This window comes from Botrytis fragariae (genome assembly GCF_013461495.1).
Source record: "Botrytis fragariae strain BVB16 chromosome Unknown tig00000251, whole genome shotgun sequence".
Classification (NCBI taxonomy): domain Eukaryota; kingdom Fungi; phylum Ascomycota; class Leotiomycetes; order Helotiales; family Sclerotiniaceae; genus Botrytis; species Botrytis fragariae.
The window spans coordinates 326,307-349,192 of NW_023501003.1; the positions used below are offsets into that span (position 1 = coordinate 326,307).

Consider the following 22,886-nt stretch of genomic DNA (forward strand, 5'->3'; position numbering starts at 1 on the left):
TTTCACAAAGAGTACTGGGATTGATATAATGCATTGTATCTTACAGAATGTAGTACAGGATCTTCATCTTCTGTGGGGAGGCAGACGGTTCAATCTGGATGACGAGAAATTCTATAAGAAGAGGGTTAAAGAGTTAAAAAAGAAGCGGAAACAACAAGAAGACAAGGCATTGTTATCAACATTAAGGGGAGGAAATCCTTCGCTGTATAGAGTAAGGAATGCGACCACGTCACAGGTATCAGATTCAGAAGATATTGAACGCGATTTAGAGGATCGAAGGGAGGATGGATTGGATGAGGAAGTGTTTTTGGCACCGTATGTTGTACCAGAAAAAGAATGGCGCCGATTAGGTACTATTCAAGAAGAGGCAAGATATACAATTCCCTCGCAGCTTGGACAAGGTGCTAGACGTATAGATAAATATTGGAAGGGATATAAAGCTGCAGAATGGGAGGAGTTCCTGGTACGGGATGGAACCATTCTTTTAGCAAATCTACCAGGGTTTGAACCCTATTTGGAGAACTTCACTCTGCTAAGAGATATATATGTTTTATGTCGCAAAAGGTCGATATCGAAGGAAGACATAGACAATCTCGAACAGAAATCAAGGGAATTCGTACGAACGTTTCAAGAGTTATATTATCAGGGCAAAGAAGATCGCATAAAAGTGTGTAAGATCAATCAGCACTCTTTGCTTCATTTGGGTATGAAAATCCAATCTCTCGAATTTTTACTTGTATACAAGTAGAAAAATTCTAACGCGGAATAGCAACGCAAATTAGAGATTTAGGCCCAGGATGGGTGTTTTGGGCATGGCCAATAGAAAGATACATTGGTATTTGTAAGAGTATGGTGGTTAATATGGTCAATATGGATAAGGCTCTGTCGAATCGATTGATACAAATGGAACACATGAATCACTTACCAGAATCCAAGAGTCGCTATGGACAGAAGAAGAGCTATCTGGAGCAAGGCCTAGAGTTCCCAATAACATTCAGGGCATCTCTTGACACGAACCTAAGTCGTGTGCAACTCAGTCTAATTAAACAGCATTTTAGAGGGGAAGATTTAAAACAATGGCCAATCAATGAGGATTCTACAAAGCTCTTCAAAAAAGCGAGGATTGATATCGATATAACGATAGGGACGAAAATTGGGCAAGGCATTTCGACAAAGAATCGCGATGATTCGTATGTGCGGTGGTGTTTAGAAGGAGAAACCAGGGAGCGATATGGGAGGGTACAAATTATTACACAAAACTACGATTGGGAAGAGATTGCAATAGTGCAGGAGTTTCGCTCTGTGCGAAAACATAGGAAATGGGACTTTTTAATAGTTGATGGATCTGCTAATGAGAGATTTGGTAGATTGAAGACTATAAAATTGAGAGAAATAAGGGACGTCGTCGGGAGGATAGAAGTGACGGGGGATCGTGAAAGTCATCGGGATGGGTTTATGGCGTTGATTTTACGGAATGGGCTTTATTTTGATTAGAAAATAGAAAATACCTTACATTGCAATAGTATTACTTTTATGTTTGTTTATAATTGGATTCCAAAACAATCAACTTTATAACTATATTTTCATTTTTTCCATCAAAATTCAATAATAAACGGGTCGCAAAAAGAACCGATTTGATTCGTCAGTGACGAAGAGCTCTATTCATCATTGACGAATATATATATCAATATCGTAATGTACGAAATATAAATTTGTATGGGGGTTTATATTGAATTTCTCTTCGTCCGGAATATTAACTTTGCCACCACAGGGCTATCTGTACGCCGATCAGAAATAGACCAGCCTTACCCCCAAGTGCCCAAGTGTTACTCCACTAGAGTGAACATGATAGTTCGATTCCTGGAGTCTCTTTACCTGTGATTGTCTGCGGGAGAACAGCTTGATTGAGAATGTATTCGAGATGAAATGAGATGAGATGTGGGCTCCAGCCATCTCAACTGCGTCCCATATAAATTCATTCGATCTGATTTTCAATTCAGTAGACTAATAACTGAGAGTACACTAACCGAAAAATAGTACAACACAATAAATCCAACAAAACAAACACCACCCGCAACAAACCTCCCCCACAACAACAAAACCAACGCAATCAACCAGTAAATCAACACAAATAGGCATCGGGTCTTCAAAAGGGCCTACCATACCGGGGTAGGGATACGATTCCAACGAGCCGGGCAACATTAACGCCTCGACTAAAAACCCTGCTAGGCCCGGTCTCGATCCCGGTCCTCGGGAACTGATACAGGTTCCAAGCGATTGGATATTAATCCATATCACATAAGAGAAATTTATAACTACCTAGGTAATATATAAAAGAACTGACAGATCAGGAAGACACTCGATATTTGAGATTGCTAGACCGGATCCTCATCATAGAAAATGGTAATACTAACACACTGTAGGAGAATAACGATGCGATCTAGTCGTAATGTGTGTACCAATCGACTCGGAAAGAAACACGAGAAATTGGCTCGTTTGAAGTGAAATGAGACATGATCAACGAAAATTAAATAATCATTTTGCACTCGCAAACCTGGTTACAAACATATTATTATTATTAAGTTGTTATGTGTAATTAGAGGTAAATCAAGCCCAGTACAAAGTGTATACAGCAAGGTATCTTAATGCTAAGACGCCAGAATCCGCAATCAAGTCCCAAGCACTGGACCAAAACCCAAGGTATCAATGCTATCCCAAACGCCGTGCCTTAATAGTCGCAACCCATTCTTCATATGTTTCTCCCACAGGCTACTCCTTCGCTATTCCTCTTCCCCCTTCCATCTTCTCTTTCCTCATCTCCTCCAGCTCCCTCTCTAACGTCTTTTGCAACCTTTCCAGTACCCATTCACTCTCCTCCTTATTCCCCATTAATGGACTTCTATGCCCCACCCAACTCCACTTCTCCTCTTTATCATCGCATTCACCCTTTGAACCACCTAAATTTTTCCGACCCTTTGGTTTTATAATCGCTTCTCTATGGGTTTCAGTCTCGCTCTCATCATCTCCTGACAATTTAAGATACCATGCCCATTCGTCGAATGTGTATTTTCTTGGTGGAGAATTGTTCAGGTGTTTCATCACTTCTCCAATTTCCTTGATAAGGATGCAATGATAATGATGTCGATCTTTGGGCAGTGGATCATTCTCCTCTGTTTGTTCTTCGCCGCGTCGAGTCTGAATATGTTCCCGTTCATTTTGCAAGGTGCCAAGACCAGTAGTCTTGCCAGAATCGCGTGGAGCTGCAGTGCCTTCAGCATCGGGAGGTAGTTCTGATATCTTGAACAATTTCCCAAATGTCATCTTGTTTGTTGTTTCTTTGATAGAATGCCTCACTCCTTTCTCGCCAGGTAAGATAGTAGAATTTCCAATCCAAAGAGTAATATCACGAATTCCCTTAACGATTGTGTCTCCCATGTTACTGATAAGGATTGTAAGGGAGGGAACGGCGAGCAGAGACCAGAAAACGAAAAATGGTTTTCCCGAATTGGATTGTGGGTAATAATCCCCATATCCAATGGTCAAGAGCGAGGTGTAGGAAAAGTAGAGAGACTCAAAGTAACTCCAGCTTTGTGTATACTCTGTGACACGAAATATTGCTGCCCCAACAAACCAAAGTAAAAGCCATGTAGTTCCAGAAATTATCAGAGAAGTCCAACGACGCTTAGTAGCCGCTTCTTCTTGAATACGTCTCATTAAATCGAACTCTTGTTGACGTCTTTCTCTTTCCGTTAAACCGTCACCATTGACAAGTGTGCTATTGGATTCGGGGGATGACTCTCCTGTCGCAATAGGCTTCAGTACTTCGACATTCTTCTTTTGAGTTTTCCTTAAGATACGCCTTCGTTCTTTTTCGACCATTCTAGCCCCCAGCTTAACTTTTCCACGTTCCAAAACCAACGATCGAATCGAACCGATAACCAGACCGAGAATAATTATTCCGCCGATGGCAAATGGGAATAATAAGCTCCTTCCCAAATGTGTCATTGGTGCATAGTCTCCGATGCCAACTGTTAAAAGTGTAAAATCACACCAATAAAGAGCGTCAAGATACTGCCATGACTCGACATGGGAAAACACTGCCGCACCAGCAAGCAGATATACCAGAAAACTGATCGTTTGTAACATCAGAGTTCTTTGACTCATAGTCAATTTGAACTCTTTTGGGTAATGCCCTTTATGTGCTCCGTATACCGTAACCACCATCAAACTGGCCACCAGGAAGTATAGACCAGCAGAGAACAGAGCATAGTAGAATGCTTGCGTATAAGCATGGTCCGGCGGGGATGGAAGAATCAAAGGCCCAGATGCGCAAGCCGTTAATCCGATTAAAGCTAAAGAAGACAGATACCAGCCAATAATCGTGATGGGTTGCGCGATCGAGAATCGAACTCTTTCTGCCATATTCAATAGTAGGAACAGATTCGAAATAAGGGCTATTGCCAATTGTGCAGCGTTTATACCGATCAACCTATTCCAATGTGTCAACGTAATGATTTCCCAGTAGTTCTCGAAGGGCGTACCATTTCGGATCGTCAATATATATTCCATGTTCCTCCACTCCACCGGGTGGTATTGAGACCCTCCAATGTACAACTAATGCGCAGATACTGAAGGCCGATGCCATCGGTCCAAAGGTGCCGGCGACGAGGGGAAATGCAGTACTAGCAAACCACCAACGACTGAAGCAATTATTTGTTAGCAGAGTCTTCAATTTGAAGGACGAGATATCAGCAGAATCTCCCCTCTTATGTACCTCGGCTCAAGGAAAGCTTCCTCATCTTCCTTAGTTTCATCCCTCTCATCGCGTTGTTGATTCTCTACATCGTCAGCGTCGTTGGAGATGGGTTCGTCAAGACCTGGATCATTCATTGTGAAGGAGATAAGACAAGATTAAATTTTCGGCAGAAATGAAATGACAGATGAAATTCTCGAATCAGAACATAATGAAGAAACAATCCTTGGTTGAGATTCAATAAATGTATTCATTTATTTGTTGTATCAAACAGTTCTATCATGCGACTAAAAATTACATTAATTTTTCCAAAACAGAAAATCTGGTGTCAATCTCCCGTTGTCTGGCAGATGGCCAGGCCCGCCTACAGTATGACGTCGGTCGAAAACATGGGTTGCAAGGACGGAAAGAATCAAACCCTGCTTGAGGAATCAAGAACCTGGTTGTCGAACCAAGGAAAGCGGTTGGGAAGATATATCTGCTGGGTAATGCTTGACCAAAACCATGAGAATACATTTGAAACCTCGAAGTTGAAGTTGAAGAAGAAGAATATTGAGTCTGTTTGGATGGATGTGGAGAAGGACGCTATTGTAATCTTAGTTTCCTCCGCATTTTGGCTCTTGGCTCTTGGCTTTGAGATCAATGAAGGGATTTGGCAGGGTATAGATACGGCTCACTGGTACTATATACTATATGTTCGGAAGTATATCTTCAGCTCGCCGGTGATGGGATTCCAAAGTGTAAAATCGTTTGGAAAAAGCTCACCGGGAATGAATTGTACTTGGTACATTGATGTCAACGTGGGCAAGGAAATTGTCGCGTCGCGTGTTTTGTGACCAACTCAATCAAGCTAGCGTGCACTTCTTTTTTCTGCCTGAGGAACCTTGCACCCTGCGGTACCATATGTTTTCTTTTCGAGCAAATGCGCATAGGAACTGGTGCTTTTCCCTGAATAAATAGCACACCCGTCAGAGCGATGACGGTTTGTTGCAAGTCTCATGTGGGGAAGAATCACAGCGCTTTTGTTGCATATCTAATTTGGGAATTACCCCCAGATGTGCGGGAAATCTCCTTTGGATATCTGATCTGGACATCTGATCTGGACACCTCTGACTTAGACTGGTAGTTGATCCTCCTTTTGGATCTGATATCACTCCAGTATCTTTCGTTTGTGCTTTAGTTTTCTGCGCTATCACATGATTATATCGAGGTCAAGGTAGCATGCATCTTTGTTTCCACGAACAGTATAAAACTCTAACATATTACATGCAGACCCTGAAAGTGGGTTCGCACCCAAAGTGCCAAACCAGCGCTTAATACAGTGGGAATGATAGGATGGAGTGCTGCCAAGAAATCTATTCCTTCATCTCATTTGTTGCTTCAGTTTGATCATTCCTTTTTTCGTCCATTGAAAATATAATCCTGGCTGTATTTTGGGGTACTGGTTTTCTATTCGTTATGCCGTTGCGATAGGATTGCTGCGCCGTGTGCATGCAACTGCATGGCCACCACCACACATTTTCTTACCACTCCTCAGCTCGTATTCAAATCTAAGATAGGTATAATATAATGTTTACTTGCGCTGTCAAATCGGCTTTTTATCTTCGCAAATGAAATCGTTCAACAAATAAATCAGCATGTTGTCGGGTGATAAGCAAGCCGAGGGATGGAATTGTACATCCTACCCGGCCTTGGTAGCAAACCCTGATATTGGAGGCATCGGAGTATGATCAAATGAATTTCTTTGGTCGTCACTTTAGTCTATTGTGCAATTCACTAACAAATATTGCAGACCATATTGACATTTGTTATTTCAGTATACCTTACTCTAATATGTTGTGTGGCCAAGGCTAGAATCGACCATATTCGTTCTCCAGATAAAAATACACCCAAATTGGATCTTTGGTCATTTGCCCTGGGAAATGTGATTCTAAATTTCAGCGACCAACAGGTCGTTTTAGGAATCGCGGTCCTCGTAGCAGGAGTATCTCAATTATCTTCGGGACTTGATTCTTATCACTGGCAAACGGTATTAAATCTTGCTTGGTTTTCAAGCTTTACACATATATTGACTCTTACAGGTAAGACTAACATGATTAGTCAGGTCTCATTGTGTAAGGACTAACGTTAATAGCTTTAAGGGCAGAAAACCGCTCTAATAATAAGATCAAAGTCATTCGTGTAGTTGCTATGGGGGTTCTAGCTGTTATACTAATGTGTATGGTGTATACTGCTGGATGGGTCAGTGGGACCGTAATGAAAGTATCTTCAGAGGATTCCAAAAATAGTCCCCCAATGAGTTTCCCAGCATGGTGTCTTTTTCGGCCAAACATTCCATGGATGTGGCAGGATCATCTACTAGACATCCAATACAACTGGACTTATGTTGTACTCGCTTTTATCATCCTAGTTTTCAGTTACTCCACAAGGGCATTGTTGTTATACTTTGAAAGTATTGGTCAAGTGATGAAAATGATGGCCAAATTCCTATGGCTTGATAAGTTAGCCGGCCTCTTCGGGATCACACATACGAAATCAATAGGATCAAGATTAAATGGGATGGGAAGACGAAAGTGGAGCTATAGACTTCTACGATCTCTGTATGCAATATTTCTTGCCTGTAGGCAGACCTTTGACTCAACGATATGGGAGGTACGAAACACTTGATACTCTCTGACGGCACTTTACTAAAATCTTTAGCTGGGATGGCTCTCTTTTGCCCTTGCTTGGGGCACAGTTCGTATCTTCACTATTCGGGATCTCCCCAATTCTCAAGACAATCTGGATTCGTCCGAATCAATGTCTGCTATACTTTCGGAAGAGAATGATTGGGGATTTGGACAAGTACTTGGCTTATCACTTATGATCTTACCGCTATTGAGTTTCTATGGCAAGTATACAATGATGCCCATACTCAGATACAAACTAATATCCCGAAAGAAGCATACTCGTCTCCTCCGGATGCGATGTCTCTACGAAAGAAGTCTTTCACCGATGCACACACATCTCCTGATACCTCTAGTGATTACGACAGATTGCCGTCATCTATTGATCTATCCCAGAGTTACAACATAACCTCAACCAATCTGCAGAAGAGTCAAGTCAAGGTTGAAATCGAAAATGAAGTTTGGTTCAAAAAATTAATTTACATCATTTATCTCCTCTCAGTCATTACTGGAGGAATCACAATCTTTATAGGCCTATTCGAACCACCATCCTTTCTAGGCTTAGGAATCTTCATAGTATATGTCGAGTGGATATTTGTCGATCTTTTCGTATTGTGGTTGGCGACATTAATATTCATAGATCATGATATTCAAAGATTTTGGACAAAGAGCTGGATGGGGAAAGTAACGAACAAGATGCCCTGGTTTTGGTGGTGCCTTTTTGTACTTTTCTTGATTACATTTTGTTTTGTCGCTTGGCTTGGGAGCATTTTTGTGCTCATAAAAGGATTGGAGTTGATTTCACATAAAGGTTAGGAGCCCCATTCGAGGAAATTGAGCGGGTGTAAATGACTAGTAGAGAAATGTACATACAAGATAATCATCCGGAAAATCACATCAACAAACATGGATATTCTGGAATGGCCGCTATAAGATGGCTTCGAATTGTATACTTTGTTTTGATGTAAATTCTGCTCTGATAGAATTTAGTATATAAGACACATACATGTATATTCTCACTATACACATAGTGGCAGGCGGGAAAGACAATTCTGTATTTCGTATCTATAGTAGTAGCGGAGAACGTAGTCTGGTAAAGGTGAATCGAGGAACTACCAGTGGGTACATTGTATTCCAGATGTACTCTCTACCCCAGTAAATCAAGAAAGAAATAATATCGCATGAATATCATCTCACGAATCGTACCTAGATACAATCAATATTCAAGATGGTTTACTACTTCCTCAGTTGCTCCGTACTTTACTACCTCATCAATTTCCGATTTAAAAAATTTCTGTTAGCGCAGATAACATCTCAACAACCCATTCGATTCATAACCGGAACCCCTAATACCAAATCTAACCCATCCAAAGATTTCCCTTATTGTTATTGATATATATACACAAAATTCCTCGACTCTTCCATCAAACAATCATAACAAGCAGCTTTGGCCGAGCGGTCTAAGGCGATGGTCTTAAGTTTCTTGAGTACACCATTATCGAAAGATGCGTGGGTTCGAACCCCACAGGCTGCAAGATGTTCTTTTTGGGGAATGCAATATTTTTATGGTGGGATTGTATGAGGGGAGGTTTGGGGGGGAGGAAGTTTTGGGTTGCGGATTTCTGGATGGTGTTTTTTAATTGTTTATTTACCCCACGTAGAGGGATCCGCTGAGGTGGGGTATTGATTCGGTTATGTGGGGGTTGTGGCTTGTGGTTATTACACCCCTGTAATTTTGGCGAGTGTGAATTTTGGTTTGGGTACGGAGTCGAGGGAGTATAAAAATGGGTGATGGTGGGAAAAGTTGTGGTCATTGAGGGGAGTAATTGCTGTGTAAGCAAAAGCCAAGGTTTTTGTTTTGTTGGAAATATCTTGTTCGATTTTGGATTGGTATCTGTGATTGATTGTAATTGAGAATTTTTATTGCCTATCTTTTGGTAGGTCTGAAGACGTTTCTGAACGATAGTCTAATTAATATCATTGCCAAACCGGGTGATATAGCAATAGCAACATGATCTTGTGGATGTTTTACTCCAAAAAATACTAACAAAATTTCGGTTTGCAAATATCGAAGAACGAAGATAATACAAATATGAGAATGACAGCGACAACTCAAAGCTCAACGTGCATCTAGTTTTGAAATGGAGTAGATTCCGACTCTGGTTGATACAGCAATAGGCTATCACTTCCTTGGATGTTAACTACAAAGACTCGATAGAGATCCATCTTGCTGCACTCCCCTTATGTTGAACATCTTTAATTTTCTTTCCCTTTGGATAGCGTAAAATCTATATTTGGTGGCTCTTATATATAAACGATGACTGATCTACATAGTACAAAACGTGAGTCACATCGACCATCCCGATCTGAGAAAGAGGGGTATAGTAGATTTTTAAGGAGTGAATGGAGACCCTCATAGTCATGATAATATCAAAACTAGCTCACGGGCACTGAATGCCTCTCATCCGCCGCGTCAAAACTCACACACTATAAAAGGCCTTGTTTATGCATCCTGGCTCTCTCAATTATCCATTCCAACCGAACTATACCCTTGGACAATATGCATCTACTACTGTAAACTCATCATTCAGATCTGATTTTGCATAACTTATAGCAGAATGGTATCTAGTGCTCATATGCTTGTTCTTTTCCGTAGACATCTGAATGTGAGAATATAAATGACAGTGAAGATTAGAAAACTGACAATCACTAGATGTTTTATGGAGAATGAGATACTTGAGATGAAAACCGAACTTAAGTCTTCAGTTGTGCACGCTAGTATGACAGCCCAGGTACTATATCATCGTCTCACTTATTGAACAGTGGCATTATCAGTACTCCCTTTGCGATCATCCCTTCTAGTGGCCTCAAGCATGAAGAAAGGGTTAGCTATACCAAGCGCCACTCTCGTATGCCCAAACTTCAACAACCCCGCAGAAAACAGAAAGTGAATTCGCTTCTCCCCAATTTATCACCCTTGTGAAGAGGAAACTTCATTGTTTTATTACCCTAGTCTATCTCGCTCTTTACCAGAACAACTAAATCTCAAAGTATATAATGTGTAGAAGTCGTCTTGATTTATCTCTATATGAACAAAATGAGCTAGCAGAAGCGTCTATGGCTGTTTCTTCTCTGACGTAATGGAATCCTTCCGTGCAGCTGACGTGGATGAGTTTTTGAAGCTTGAGTTTCGAGTAGATTTGAGAGAATGGATCGAAACAACAGTACTTGCAGAAAATGACAATAAATAGGGGATTTCAGATGATAGTGATTGTTAATTGTGGTAACATCGAGAGAAGACAGCTAAGATCAAGGCGGGATTCAGAAAGTGACCGGGTGCGACAGTGGAGATGGCAGGCAATATCCTTCGTTGAAAATTGATACCGGCGATTGCTTCCCAAATGATTGCTTGATTCTAGTGTCGAGATATTCAAATATAATCACTTATCGAGTACAAGGGCTGAACCCGGTCTAGTCCGTACAGGGCTTCGCAGGTCCAGGGACTGTCATGTGTTTTCTGCATGCTTTTCAGACTCAAAAGATGGAGAAATTTAACGATAATGAATTAATGAGAATATGGTCCATGTAGCGACAATGAAAAGTCAAGAAAGACAACAAGCGTCAGATTCAGACTGATGAAACCAGAGGAAGGTAATAACTTTCTGATAGAGGTATGAAAAATTGGACGGAAGTCTCTTTCCATCGGAGAGGTGACCACTATAACTTTGTACAGTGTAAGGTAATAGTCGAAAGTGAATTATTGCCCAACGAGTTTAGCAAATTCGATAGGGGATTTAATTGCCCGAAGGACCTTATGGGGTCTCGTATTTTGATAATATGTGCTGGGCCGGCACGGCACTCTGTGGAGAAGTGTAAAGATATCAGCTCCGAGTGAAGGTCTTTCGGTATGAGTGTAACAAGTCTCTGTAATCTGTGTGCTTTAGAGGCTAATGTGAACCTGCCTCAGAAGATCACTGGAGGGGGTTGCCCTTCCCTTGCCCCCCTTCCTGTTTCTAAGCTCATAGCAGACGAGTCCTCACCGGCTTCTGATAACGCCATTGCGGGAGCAAAGAATGAAATAATATCACGAAATAAATCGCTCGAGTGTATAAATAATATACTATCGATAGGATATGCTACCTGTCAAACATACTTCTGCCTGTCCAGATACTTTAAATAAGTTAAATGAATACAAGAGAAAAAATCCATTACTATAAACCATCGTATAGACATAATAATCAAAGACTTTCAATTTAATTATTCAATTTTCATTAAACCAGCCTTAGATCATCCCTTACTATAATTCTTTTCCAAATACAGACATAAACTAAATATCCTTCGCCTCCCCCACCCCCCCAAAAGCTTGATTCTAATACTTGTCGGCTATTCATAACACGCCCAATCACTCGTCTATGTCAGGGTCACTACAGGTGAGAATTGATGCCACCGACCACGACCACCTAGGGTGGTTGGCAGAATTTTTCTAATAACCAGCAAGTACCCGCATTCTTAAGATAATTCCAACAACTCCAATCATCATTACCACATAGCGGAAATCTCTCAACTTGATCCGTATCAAACCATGAATGCTTTTCACATTATTATCACCTGACATGTTCCCTACTTATGATGTTGAACCCTGACAAATAACAACCAACCGTTGCTTTTCATATCCATATTACTACTCCCCTGTAAGTTCATATTACTATTTACTATTAGTAGTATATACTATACCACTGAGAAATTCCCTAGAAGAATCATCAAAAATATAATTACAGGAAGGAATTCAATCACATTGGCATTACGATACTCTAGGTCTGATTTCCGGTCCTTAAGGTCCGCGGAATCAATATGTTGGACTTCGGCCTCGAGATCAAACTAGCACTATCTATGATGGAGTCCACGTGACTCCACTTTTAATGCTATATAAAGCGTACATTAATCACCTTATTGAACATATTCAGATCTCCGTCATCATCATCATCATCATCATATTGCACTAAAAGTTCAATCACGAACTTTTCTCTCACATATTCACACTCAATCCGATCAGAAATAAAGGAAGATAATTTCCTACATTCTGTTCCATACATACATCTCTATCAATCCAAGAAAACAGTTCAAATTCATTCACATTTCTATACATCATGAGTAATAACACATCCAAAGGGTCCAAAGTGGACAGGAGCGCAGAAGGCCAACGTCGAAGCAACTCCCGTGGACCACAACCACAAAGATCACGCAGTGATAAACAGGAAACAGCCCCTGTCTCAGAGAACCGTGCTACTCGCAACGAAATGCATAAACTGGACAAACAATTGAAAGATGCTAAAAAAGATTGCGCAAAATCTGCAGAAATCCTACGGAATGATGATATATGCACAGCAAAATGCGTGATAGCTGATGCCAATTGTGAATTACAAAAATTGGAATTATATTACCAAGACAAGAAGAGGAAGTTGGTAGCCGTTAGAGAAAGTGGAGAGAAAATCTTGCGGCCAGGCTATGATGGGTGGACCAAAAGACCGTCTGAGATCAACGATGTATTGAAGTTAGAGAAAGAGGCACAGAATCTCAAAATAGATGATGTGAAAACCCGGGGTACTGTTGTGAACCTTACGACGATTTTACACAAAGCTACTGGGGAAGCAAGAACTTATAGGGAAGAAGCTGACATCTCCAAACATGGTAACAACTACAAGGACAAGAAAAGGTCAATAGCAAAGCTAGAGAGAAGATTGGAAGAGCTTAGCCGTATATGATAGTCATGAGAAGACCGAAATCATATCTGATTCTACTTTAGACAAGTCAAACCAGAAGTTATAATATGAGGTTTTCCATTTGAACAAGCGAGGGGTTACACTCTAACTGGAAGAATTATTATATCAAACTAGATAGAATAAACAAGATTAGATGGAGAGCAAAATCGCACATGAAAATCCATGTGTAATATCTTTTAACACCTTACACACGACTATTGTATGCAAGAAAGATCTTTTTCTAGGGAATCAATGAATTGCGCAAGGAAGAGATGAGACGAATAAGAGTTTATTTTGAAGATGAGATGAGAATTTAAAATGAATGTTTATTAAATCTCACTGGAGATATCTAACAACACCAACAAGTGGTACTTGGCAGTTCCTGAATATTACAATTGATATTATACTATATTCGACTATATAACTCCAAAGATCTAAACCATTTGGATCCATATACCTGCCAACCCATTCCAAACACCATATTCGACCCAATCCAGCCCAGCCCAGACCAACCTCATCCGATTCATACATCATTTATTCAGTCATTCTCTTTTAGCCCTTCACCCTTACGGTATACTCTCCAGAACATCACTCTTCTCCGGTCTCTGTAGAAAATCCGGTGGTCCACCCGCAGGCAATTGTCTTTCCTCTGCCCATTGTCTTATGGCATCAAAGTTTTTGCATTGATGTTCGGTGTTGAAATCTACGAATGCTTGTGGTTTGGATTTATCCCACCATACTTGGCCGAGGACGCCGGTGTCGACTTGGCACATGAGTTGTTGGCGGATGATATCTAGACAGTGGGCTGGAGGATGTTAGTATATGTTGTGATTGAGGCATTTGTGGAGATGGATCGGAATGGGTTGTAATGAAGTAGTAGATTTAAGACAAACTTACAGACGTGGTATTGAACGATGTTATCATCATTCACAAATGCACCTTTCCCTTGATCGTGATAATAATCGTAGTTGTAGTATAGAGATTGTCTCACAAGGTTAAGACAATGTAAATGGTGTAATCCTTCCAAATTGACCGGGAATCCTCCACCGTATTTCTCGTTGATTTGAACATGTGCAGATGTCAACCCGGATTTCTCTGCTTCGCTCGCTGGTAATGCGAAACTTCGGTCTATGGATAATTAGCTTTGGTCGAGTCAAGTGATCCATATATACAATGGTACTTACAATGTACTCCCAAGCTTCCCCATGCTGCATCCACTTCCGGGCCTGCTTTTAATCGGAACGCATTTTCTTTCATGAATGATCCATTGAACATCACTGGCTGATATGATGTATCGATATCATTCAGAATAGGAGCTATTTTCACATTAGAACAAGAGATGAGAGAGTTGAATGCTGGGTCATACAGTAATGTTGCACATAACTAGGACATAATTTCGCGGGATCCGCTACAAATCGAGAACCAATCCATATACCAAACCCAACTGACAACAACGATACGACCGGGAGTGATAATATATACCAAATGGTGCCATTTCGTCTGGATGCTGGCTTATACGTTGGCTCGGGATTCGAAAGTAAACCTTCGCCATCTTCTGATTGAGGTACTTGATTGTACTTGTCTGAAAATGGAGAATAAGACATATCGACAAATGGATATGGTGGGGTACAATTCAAAGTTCAAGAGGAAGGAAATCTTGGACAGCAATCAATCATTCGACAGTGTAAAGTATCCGACGATGGCAGATGAAAATACAAATGAACTTTGCAAGAAAAAGAGGAGATGAATGAAGTGAGGTTAGGAAAAGGGTTCGTTCGTTCGACTTGATCAGCGACTTCGCCATCCAAGTATCTATCTAGGTCGTTCACATATTTTTAGTAGCAATTATCTAGTCAAACTCAATTGAACCCTAGACTATCGAATTGAAGTAATGATCCGATTTGATAAGAAGAAAACATGACACCAGATTGGAGAGACTCATGACGCATGTTCCAAGACTTATTAATGGGCTCAACTTGTGTTGTGCTGTACGAGGTTGGTTTGGTGGTTGAAATGGAACTAATGTATGGATGTGGGAAAAACCGATGAAGGCTTAGAAATACCGGTATGGGTGAGATATGGTGAGAGGTGAAAGGTAAGAAAGAGATAGAAGGAAGCAAGCACGTTGGGAACTTGAGGTGACCCTCCACCCCGGTAAATTGATCGACAAATCACTATTTAGTGGGCTCGGTGGGGAACTCTGCAGGCTGCGGGTATCTTTCAGGGATCACATTTATACCCAGGTAGGGTACACATCGCTTAATGATTTAGTGTCGGATATGCTGGAAAAAAAGGGAAAAGGGAAAATAGGGTCCGACAGCCAACCCTCTTTTACATTGTGTTGTCAATTTTACTTGGCGCTGTTGTTTCTTGTTTCTAAATATACTTCTTCAGTTCACTTCACCAACTTCACTTCCAAGGTTTATGACTAGAGAAGCTAACAAGTCAAACGAGCTTTGCACCAGTTCTCACGACTTTTCACGTCAACATAAGGTTTTTTGACAACACCACCCTTTTTCGTATTCTTCACTAGAACTACCCTAAACTAGATACCATCAATACCCTCCGTGCCTCCATACCCTCGACATCCTCGATACCATGAGAGGTCAGAATAATAAGCATTTCACTATATCTGATCTTATTTTTTCTTTCTCCGCAATCGAAAAGATGTCCAATTACCCGGTCGTTCCAGAATGCCAAGATCAGAGAGAATGGATCTTCGTGCGTTCTCGTATCAATCACCTGAACGTAGATCATCAAAGATACGAGCCACCCAACACGAGTTTAAACTGTTAGACCCCGCAATTTCTATGCAACCTTGGTCTATTACACCATATTCCAACCTCACATAAGCCTTTCATTGATGACACTTTGTGAATATTCGCTGCGGCGACATTATTTTCCGCAACACCCAAATGTACAATTAGCCAAGTGGCTATGCAGATACGAATTAAGCGATGCCGCGATAATAATACGTAGGTATTCAGAAGCTGAGTTGGTGAGCTGATGTTCCCCATACGTACAATGTGCGGGATGGGATGTATCTACTTGGTCTCGTACTCCTTACTTCCGAGTTCTATCACGTCTTTAGGTTGCTATATCGCTGAACAGCCATCAATATCAATGTCGGTGTGTTAGCCCGAGTGGGAATTTCACAAGTATCATGACGTGGGAGTGATATCGTGCCTATCAAGATAGTTACAACTTGACCGATTGAATGTCATGTTGCCAAGAATAGATACATTCAATGTTTTTCTTACGTGGGTGAGAGTATCGCCTGTTTCGGTAAGATGTATCCAGATGGATATTTTTGACAATACATTGAGGCGGATGTCTAGACTCTAGGCGGATGGTAGTATCCTGAAGTTATTTAAGATCTATCACCCCACGATACTTGATCATTATTCACATCAATCATCATCTCTCTTCTCCTATTACTCATCTCTCTGTATCATTCCCAATCCATTTACTACAATCAAATTACATTCAATATGCTTTTCTCAAGAGACTTCATCATGCTTTTGGCATTCGCCGCTGTTGGCGCTGTCGCTGCACCTGTTGCAGAACCTCAACCAGAAGCCAAAGCTGATGCTTCTCCAGCGGACTATGGTGACTACGGTGACTGTAAGACTACCTCCATGATGGCCTTGGAGTAGAGTGCTAATACATATTTCTAGATGGTGATTACGGAAACTATGGAACATACGAGAAATACCCATCCTCTTCCTCCGTCACACCTACACCAACACCAACACCAACTGGATATGGTAGCTATGCCAACTGTAAGCGGACACATCAATCATATCTTTTGAGTCTACATGGCTAATGATTTCGTAGACGGTACCTACAAGAACAAGAAAGTCAGAGAAGCCGCACCAGAGCCTGCTCCAGTAGCAAAGCGTGCTGACTATGGAAACTATGGTGACTGTAAGTCAATTAAATCCAATACATTTCATAGGAATCATGTTCAGATCAATTTATTCTCTGGAATCTTGGATTTATGACTATGAAATGCTGACCCAACCTCCTATAGATGGTGATTACGGAAACTGTTCGTACATCAGGAGCCATTTTAATACAGTACTGACATCATGATTCTAGATGGTAACTACGAAAACTACCCTTCCGCTACCTCTTCCGCCACCCCTTCAAGCTCCTCATCAAGCTCCTCGTCAGCAACACCAACTCCAACCGGTTATGGCTCATACGCGAACTGTAAGTAACACGCATCATACAAATTACCATCGACTAATTATTTTTCTCAGACGGAACATACAAGAACAAGAAAGCACGTGCTCCAGAAGCCAACCCAGAAGACTATGGAAACTATGGTGACTACGGTGACTGTAAGTCCACTCTCGATCTCTCTTTCCTTAAGCCATGCTCGCACTCTCATATGTCCTCAATTGTCTCACGGGTTCTCCTGAGCAATGCTGACTTTGCGCTCTGTTCATTCAGATGGTGATTACGGCAACTGTCCGTGAACTTCCTCGCTACATCACTATCCCATCCCTCCCTCCCACCACATCTTATCCACCCAATCCCATTCCCATATACATAACTAACCATTCCTTCTTCCCAAAATAGACGGCAACTACGAAAACTACCCCTCCGCCTCCACCTCCTCCACCTCCTCCACCATCGTCACCCCAACCCCAACTCCCACCCCAACCGGCTACACAAACTACGGTTCCTACGGTACCTACGACAACTACAAGCGCGAAGCCAATGACGCCCAAGCTTAAGCCGATGATCTTTTGACGAATTTTATTTTGTAATTACTACGTGAGTTGCATTTCCCTACTTCTCAGTCTCAAATTGATCAGAATCACATACTAACAACTGAATGATCAGACTCCTTTATGACTGAATGATATACGCCCCTTTCTAAATAAATAATGATTATTATAATGACACGAGACGCTATGGTATGAAACTGCTCCTACAGCAAGCATGGATTTGGGAACGAGGAATAGGAATCTGAGAAGATAGATGGATGGAAGGATTGAATGGTTTAGCTTGAGCAATCGAAAGAGACTTTGATCCTGTACCTTTCCTTTTCTTTGAATTATGAATCACCAAATCGTGAAAATTACTGTGATTGCTTCACAACATAAATATTGACAACGACGTATACATCGGTACTCCTACCTAAGAAGTACCTAATATTCCCCTCCACCAAAAGGGGCGTGCACGGAGTAATCTTTCACTTCACACCACCCCACCACCACCACCAGAATCACAACCATCCGAGTCGCACTAACCCCAAACCACTCTAGCGCATTTCCAATTTTTCCATCATATATTTATTTCTTCAAAGCTCAAGCTTCTTCTCTACGCAATCCTTTTTTCTTCACGAACCATAGGTATATACCAACCTACCCAATCATGGCAACGAAGCAGTTTGCGCTTTATCGCTTTGATTGTTCGATACATGATTGAGGGTTGATGGTTTATGGTTAAGAGTCAGTGAGTGGTTAACGATCAATGATCAATGAATGATCAAAAGCTCAATCGAAAGCACAATCAATTCGGGCACACTGGAGTACAGCGCAAAGCACACTCTTCTACATTCATCCATTCGCCAACCCCCGCAGAATCTGCGCGCGAAACTACTACCTACTACTACAACTAACCACAGCTTTATACCCAAATACCAGCATTCCAAACAAACCACAATCGTACGTTCTCTCTCTCTCTCTCTCTCTCTCTCTCTCTCTCTCTCATTCTCCCCATCCTCCAACCCTCGAACCCCCCAACCCAAAAAATAAAATGATGATCAACACATACGTTATACCCAGCTCACTCAGAGACACAAGTTGTCATTGCTGAGAACGCGTTCAGCTTCTGATTTATTTTTTACTCTTTTCTCTCATTACGATGAATTTTCTTGAATGATGTAAAGAGTATGGAGACTAATTTGGTTTCTTTATAGGATATGAAGTTTTACATGAGGTTGTTGGTTTGATGGAGGTGGGATGGTTTGGGGCTGGAGAATGGTATGGAATGAGACTAAGAGAGGTGCACAATGTGCGGGAGTGAGTGGTATATATGGTGTTTGTCTTGAGTTTACTCTAGCTGCTGGCAGGTTCTCTGGCTCAAAATATCATATCTCCGCCCACTTCTTGGCAGATTATAGCCTAATCAATATGTTCTATAATACTTCTATCTATCTGTCTGTCTATCATACCACTCTGTTTCGGTCCATTATCTATCATACACGCAATTGATGAATCTCAGACATACCCTCACATGAATCATCCATCCATCATATCTTTCAACTTCATACCAAATGCTATGTGTTATCCCAATACCAAAATGCTCAACGTAATTAACGCCTGATGCCCTCACACCAATACCATATTCTTCACCACCTTGACCTTCCTGTATGTATTTCTCTCACAGATTTCACAAAGTCATTAGACACGAAAGATTACCTTCCCTTCCTCTCAAACTCGAATTATTCCCCGAAACCGACTCCAACCCGTCGCCGTAACTCCCTCTTTCCTCTCATTCCCAGCATATTCTCTCTCTCCCTGTCTCTCCACCTCAATCTCACTCATACTCCTCTCCCCATTCCTATTTTCATTCTCCGCGATTCCATCCGCTCCCCTCCCCTCCTCCAAATCCCTTTTCTCCCTCTCCCTCATCAAAACCCCCTGGCGTCTATACAAACCCACAAAATTCCACGTTCCCCACAACTGCGCCGCCATAAACACCACATGCAGCAAGGGCGTTGAGATTTTAAACGCTAAAGTCCATCGATTCCACAAACTCCCAAAGAGAAACATCGTGACGATTGTTTCGGCGATTGTACCGGTAAAGGTAGTGATGGCTGCGATGCGGAAGATTTTGCGGAGGAAAGCGTGGGAGGTGGGGTTGCAGCGGTAGAGAATGATGGTGAGGTGGGGGAGGAATTCGGAGAGGATGTCGAAGGCTCCTTTGTAGGGGGAGGGTTATGTCAGTGAGTTGAAGGAGAGAGGGGAGGGGTTGCAGGGAGATGAGGAGATGAAGATTCAGGTGAAGATGTGTAAGGGAAGAAAAAACATACCCCAAACCGTACACAAAATAAACTCAATCGTGGCGTCCCTCTCCTTGACCAAATCCAAACTTATGGCAATAGCACTCTGACCAATCAAAATAGTTCCAATATGATGTCCCACACTCACCGGACTGATTTTCGGTCGATACAGTAATTCGAATATATACATTGCGATCAACATTTGCGCGGCGATGATAAGTACATCTCCCATTGTGGCCTCGCTTCCTGGTGCGAATGGGGAATGTAGAGAACTGGTGAGGAAAGTGACTGAGATGAAGGGATAAGCTGCGAGGATGAGGATGAGCAGCTTTGTGAGGCCGGCAATGTGGTGGTTGATGAAGCCAGAGCGCAGGGCGGAGCCCGAGGGCATGGCTGTGAAGGTGGAGCCGTAGAGATAGGGGAGGAGAAGGGGTTCGAAGAGGTAGTAGCGGATGAGGAAGTAGAGGATCAGGATTATGGAGAGGATGAGACCGGAGAAGGGAGAGAGTTTGGAGATGGTCTCGAGGGGGATTTTGGTAATGTGTGGGGAGTCGGGGTCTGGGATGGTCATTTTTGGGGTAGGGAGGGGAGGTGACGATTGGTTGTTGAGAGGTAGAATGGGTAGGATGTGGTTGTTGACTGCAGTGGTTTGAGTTGAGATGTGACTCGAACTGTGTTATTCGGTCAAAAAGACAGGAGGTAGATAGACCGAAAATGTTCTGGTTGTGTATACTGACTGGGTGTTTGGAGGTGTTTGTGTTGATGTAGCAGTAATCTCGAAGAAAGCAGAGAAATAGAATGGTGAAAGAAGAGAGCAAACAGACAGGCTGAGCCCCGAACTGAATTAGATGGAGAGAATATTGGAATCGACAAAAATCGAGTGAATTTGAGAAGTAGGAAAGCAAATTAAGTAAAAGTAGGTAGTAAATAGCGCCTATGTAACACAGAAAAGAAACCCAAATCAGAACAGATTCCAGTCGAAAAAGTATATTACAGGTCATCCTCAGCATTATATATGAATAGGTAACGAGTACAAACCCGATTCATTCAGGTAAGAATCTGAGGAAGAATACTTCTTCAGCCCTAGCTCAGATCTCATACAGAGGTATCTAGTATGATGGTTGAGAGATTTCGTATCTCATGAAATGAAACGCAGCTTATGGTGGTACCTGTCTAGGTAGGTACCCAAATGGACCCTTGCTTTTTGAAATTGAAATCTTACGTGAATATGTAGTTCGATATGTCTGTCAAAGTCAATGATTGGATGTCAATTGAGGCTAGAGAGGAGAGGAGGAAGGTACGATGCATTTCAAGGATTGAATGAGGCTCGAGCAATTTCATGTGGTGGCCGAGTTGCGGGGTGGCGCATGATGTGATTAGCTGAATGTATGTTAGTTAGCCAGACTGATGGTTTGGAGAATTCAATTTGGTGGGTAAGTAGGTTGGTAGTCAAGATTCGTGTTTGAAGATATAAGATTTGTGGGAAAGGACTATGAGCGAATGAAATACTTAGGAGTGTATTGTTGGTGCTGGTACTGATGTTAAATGGAGATGCTCCTTCGTTGGTATCGCTTACCTAGTAGAGATGCTGGTTTTGTGCAAGTACCTACCCAGTAGCTATACATATAGCTATATCGCAAGTTGTTCTACCAACCTACCTACCTACCTACCACAAAGGATCGAAGACTCGCAGTAGTCGTAAATCTCTTGAATATAAATATATATCATGTTACAACAAAATCCAAACTATAAAATTACTTACCACTCATTTGTTCACGTTTGCGGCCTGAAAAATACATCAAGACCCTGCTTCTAGAATCGATCGGTAGTAGACCCCTATCTCATGCTCCGACTGTAGTATCCCTGAGGAATCCAATCGTTCATCAATCTTCATATGTCAAAATAACTCCCGGCTTGGCGATAAAGCTTGGTATTGAAGCTTAAATCATACTTTATTTTCTAACTATCGTTTGATGTTTCTATCAGAAGATCAGTGGTTCGTATATCTTTCACACTTTTGACGTTTCTTGGTGATGGTCTAACGATGCGTGAAACCGCGCTCGAGGGGTAGGGCTTTTTATGCGTGTTTGTTGGTTGACATGATTGGAGGTCTAGAGCCGCTCGTATATATAAAATTTCAAGGATCAAAATGCCGCATGTGAGTCGATTTATTTATTTGCAATTGGGGTTTGAGAGGAACTATCTTCCTTAGCGTCTGAAATGCTTCAGCCGTCTCCGTTCTAAACCATCCAAGTCCTCTCAAATCACCCTAATTTCTTTTCTACCTACCTAGAGAAGTACAAGAACAGAAATAGGGACACTTGTGGAACGATGCAGACTTCAACCAGTCTCCGGTATGGTTCATTATACGATGAGACCTCGGTAGAAAGCGACATCTGTTCTTCGGAAAATTCTTGAGAGGACAAACCGACATTCAGCGTTCAAGGTTCTGTGCCATCCCTTAGTTTGTGAGTTTCAGAAGATTTTGGAGACTTCGAGAAGTGTTTCCCTAACGTATTTAAATAATCTAGTTATCTTTTCATGTCGAATTCGATGTCTAGATATTTCTACCTGCAAACGGAGGGAGAGGATCCGGGGATGGCTCAGCATGGAGAGCGAATGGGCAACACGTGCTCTCAGAAGCATTCAGTACGTTGGTGTTCTAACGACACTGTTGGCAACAACTT

At 41.7% G+C, this 22,886-nt stretch overlaps 6 protein-coding genes across 6 annotated transcripts; 3 read left to right on the plus strand and 3 right to left on the minus strand.

Moving 5' to 3' along the window:
* Nucleotides 1–2,769: 2,769 nt before the first annotated feature.
* Bfra_011687 (putative potassium channel protein) lies at nt 2,770–4,890 on the minus strand (the record flags this gene model as incomplete). The annotated part of the gene is made up of 3 exons (XM_037342013.1): nt 2,770–4,489; nt 4,542–4,700; nt 4,775–4,890. The coding sequence occupies 3 exons, from the start codon at nt 4,888–4,890 to the stop codon at nt 2,770–2,772; spliced, it is 1,995 nt and encodes a 664-aa protein (XP_037188093.1).
* Nucleotides 4,891–6,390: 1,500 nt separating this feature from the next.
* On the plus strand, nt 6,391–8,235 carry Bfra_011688 (putative elsinochromes biosynthesis cluster protein; the record flags this gene model as incomplete). The annotated part of the gene is made up of 5 exons (XM_037342014.1): nt 6,391–6,477; nt 6,546–6,834; nt 6,888–7,405; nt 7,454–7,597; nt 7,672–8,235. 5 exons carry the CDS (start codon nt 6,391–6,393, stop codon nt 8,233–8,235), a joined length of 1,602 nt encoding a protein of 533 aa, XP_037188094.1.
* A 4,331-nt stretch (nt 8,236–12,566) lies between these two features.
* Nucleotides 12,567–13,181, plus strand: Bfra_011689 (uncharacterized protein; the record flags this gene model as incomplete). Its single annotated transcript, XM_037342015.1, has 1 exon — nt 12,567–13,181. The coding sequence occupies one exon, from the start codon at nt 12,567–12,569 to the stop codon at nt 13,179–13,181; it is 615 nt and encodes a 204-aa protein (XP_037188095.1).
* Nucleotides 13,182–13,744: 563 nt separating this feature from the next.
* Nucleotides 13,745–14,782, minus strand: Bfra_011690 (putative tat pathway signal sequence protein; the record flags this gene model as incomplete). The annotated part of the gene is made up of 4 exons (XM_037342016.1): nt 13,745–13,983; nt 14,076–14,306; nt 14,363–14,494; nt 14,545–14,782. The coding sequence occupies 4 exons, from the start codon at nt 14,780–14,782 to the stop codon at nt 13,745–13,747; spliced, it is 840 nt and encodes a 279-aa protein (XP_037188096.1).
* A 1,887-nt stretch (nt 14,783–16,669) lies between these two features.
* Nucleotides 16,670–18,060, plus strand: Bfra_011691 (uncharacterized protein; the record flags this gene model as incomplete). The annotated part of the gene is made up of 8 exons (XM_037342017.1): nt 16,670–16,802; nt 16,856–16,960; nt 17,016–17,105; nt 17,212–17,229; nt 17,280–17,393; nt 17,444–17,524; nt 17,766–17,963; nt 18,033–18,060. 7 exons carry the CDS (start codon nt 16,670–16,672, stop codon nt 17,921–17,923), a joined length of 699 nt encoding a protein of 232 aa, XP_037188097.1. The 3' UTR covers nt 17,924–17,963; nt 18,033–18,060.
* A 1,567-nt stretch (nt 18,061–19,627) lies between these two features.
* Bfra_011692 (uncharacterized protein) lies at nt 19,628–20,770 on the minus strand (the record flags this gene model as incomplete). Its single annotated transcript, XM_037342018.1, has 2 exons — nt 19,628–20,118; nt 20,230–20,770. The coding sequence occupies 2 exons, from the start codon at nt 20,768–20,770 to the stop codon at nt 19,628–19,630; spliced, it is 1,032 nt and encodes a 343-aa protein (XP_037188098.1).
* Between the last annotated feature and the right edge of the window lie 2,116 nt (nt 20,771–22,886).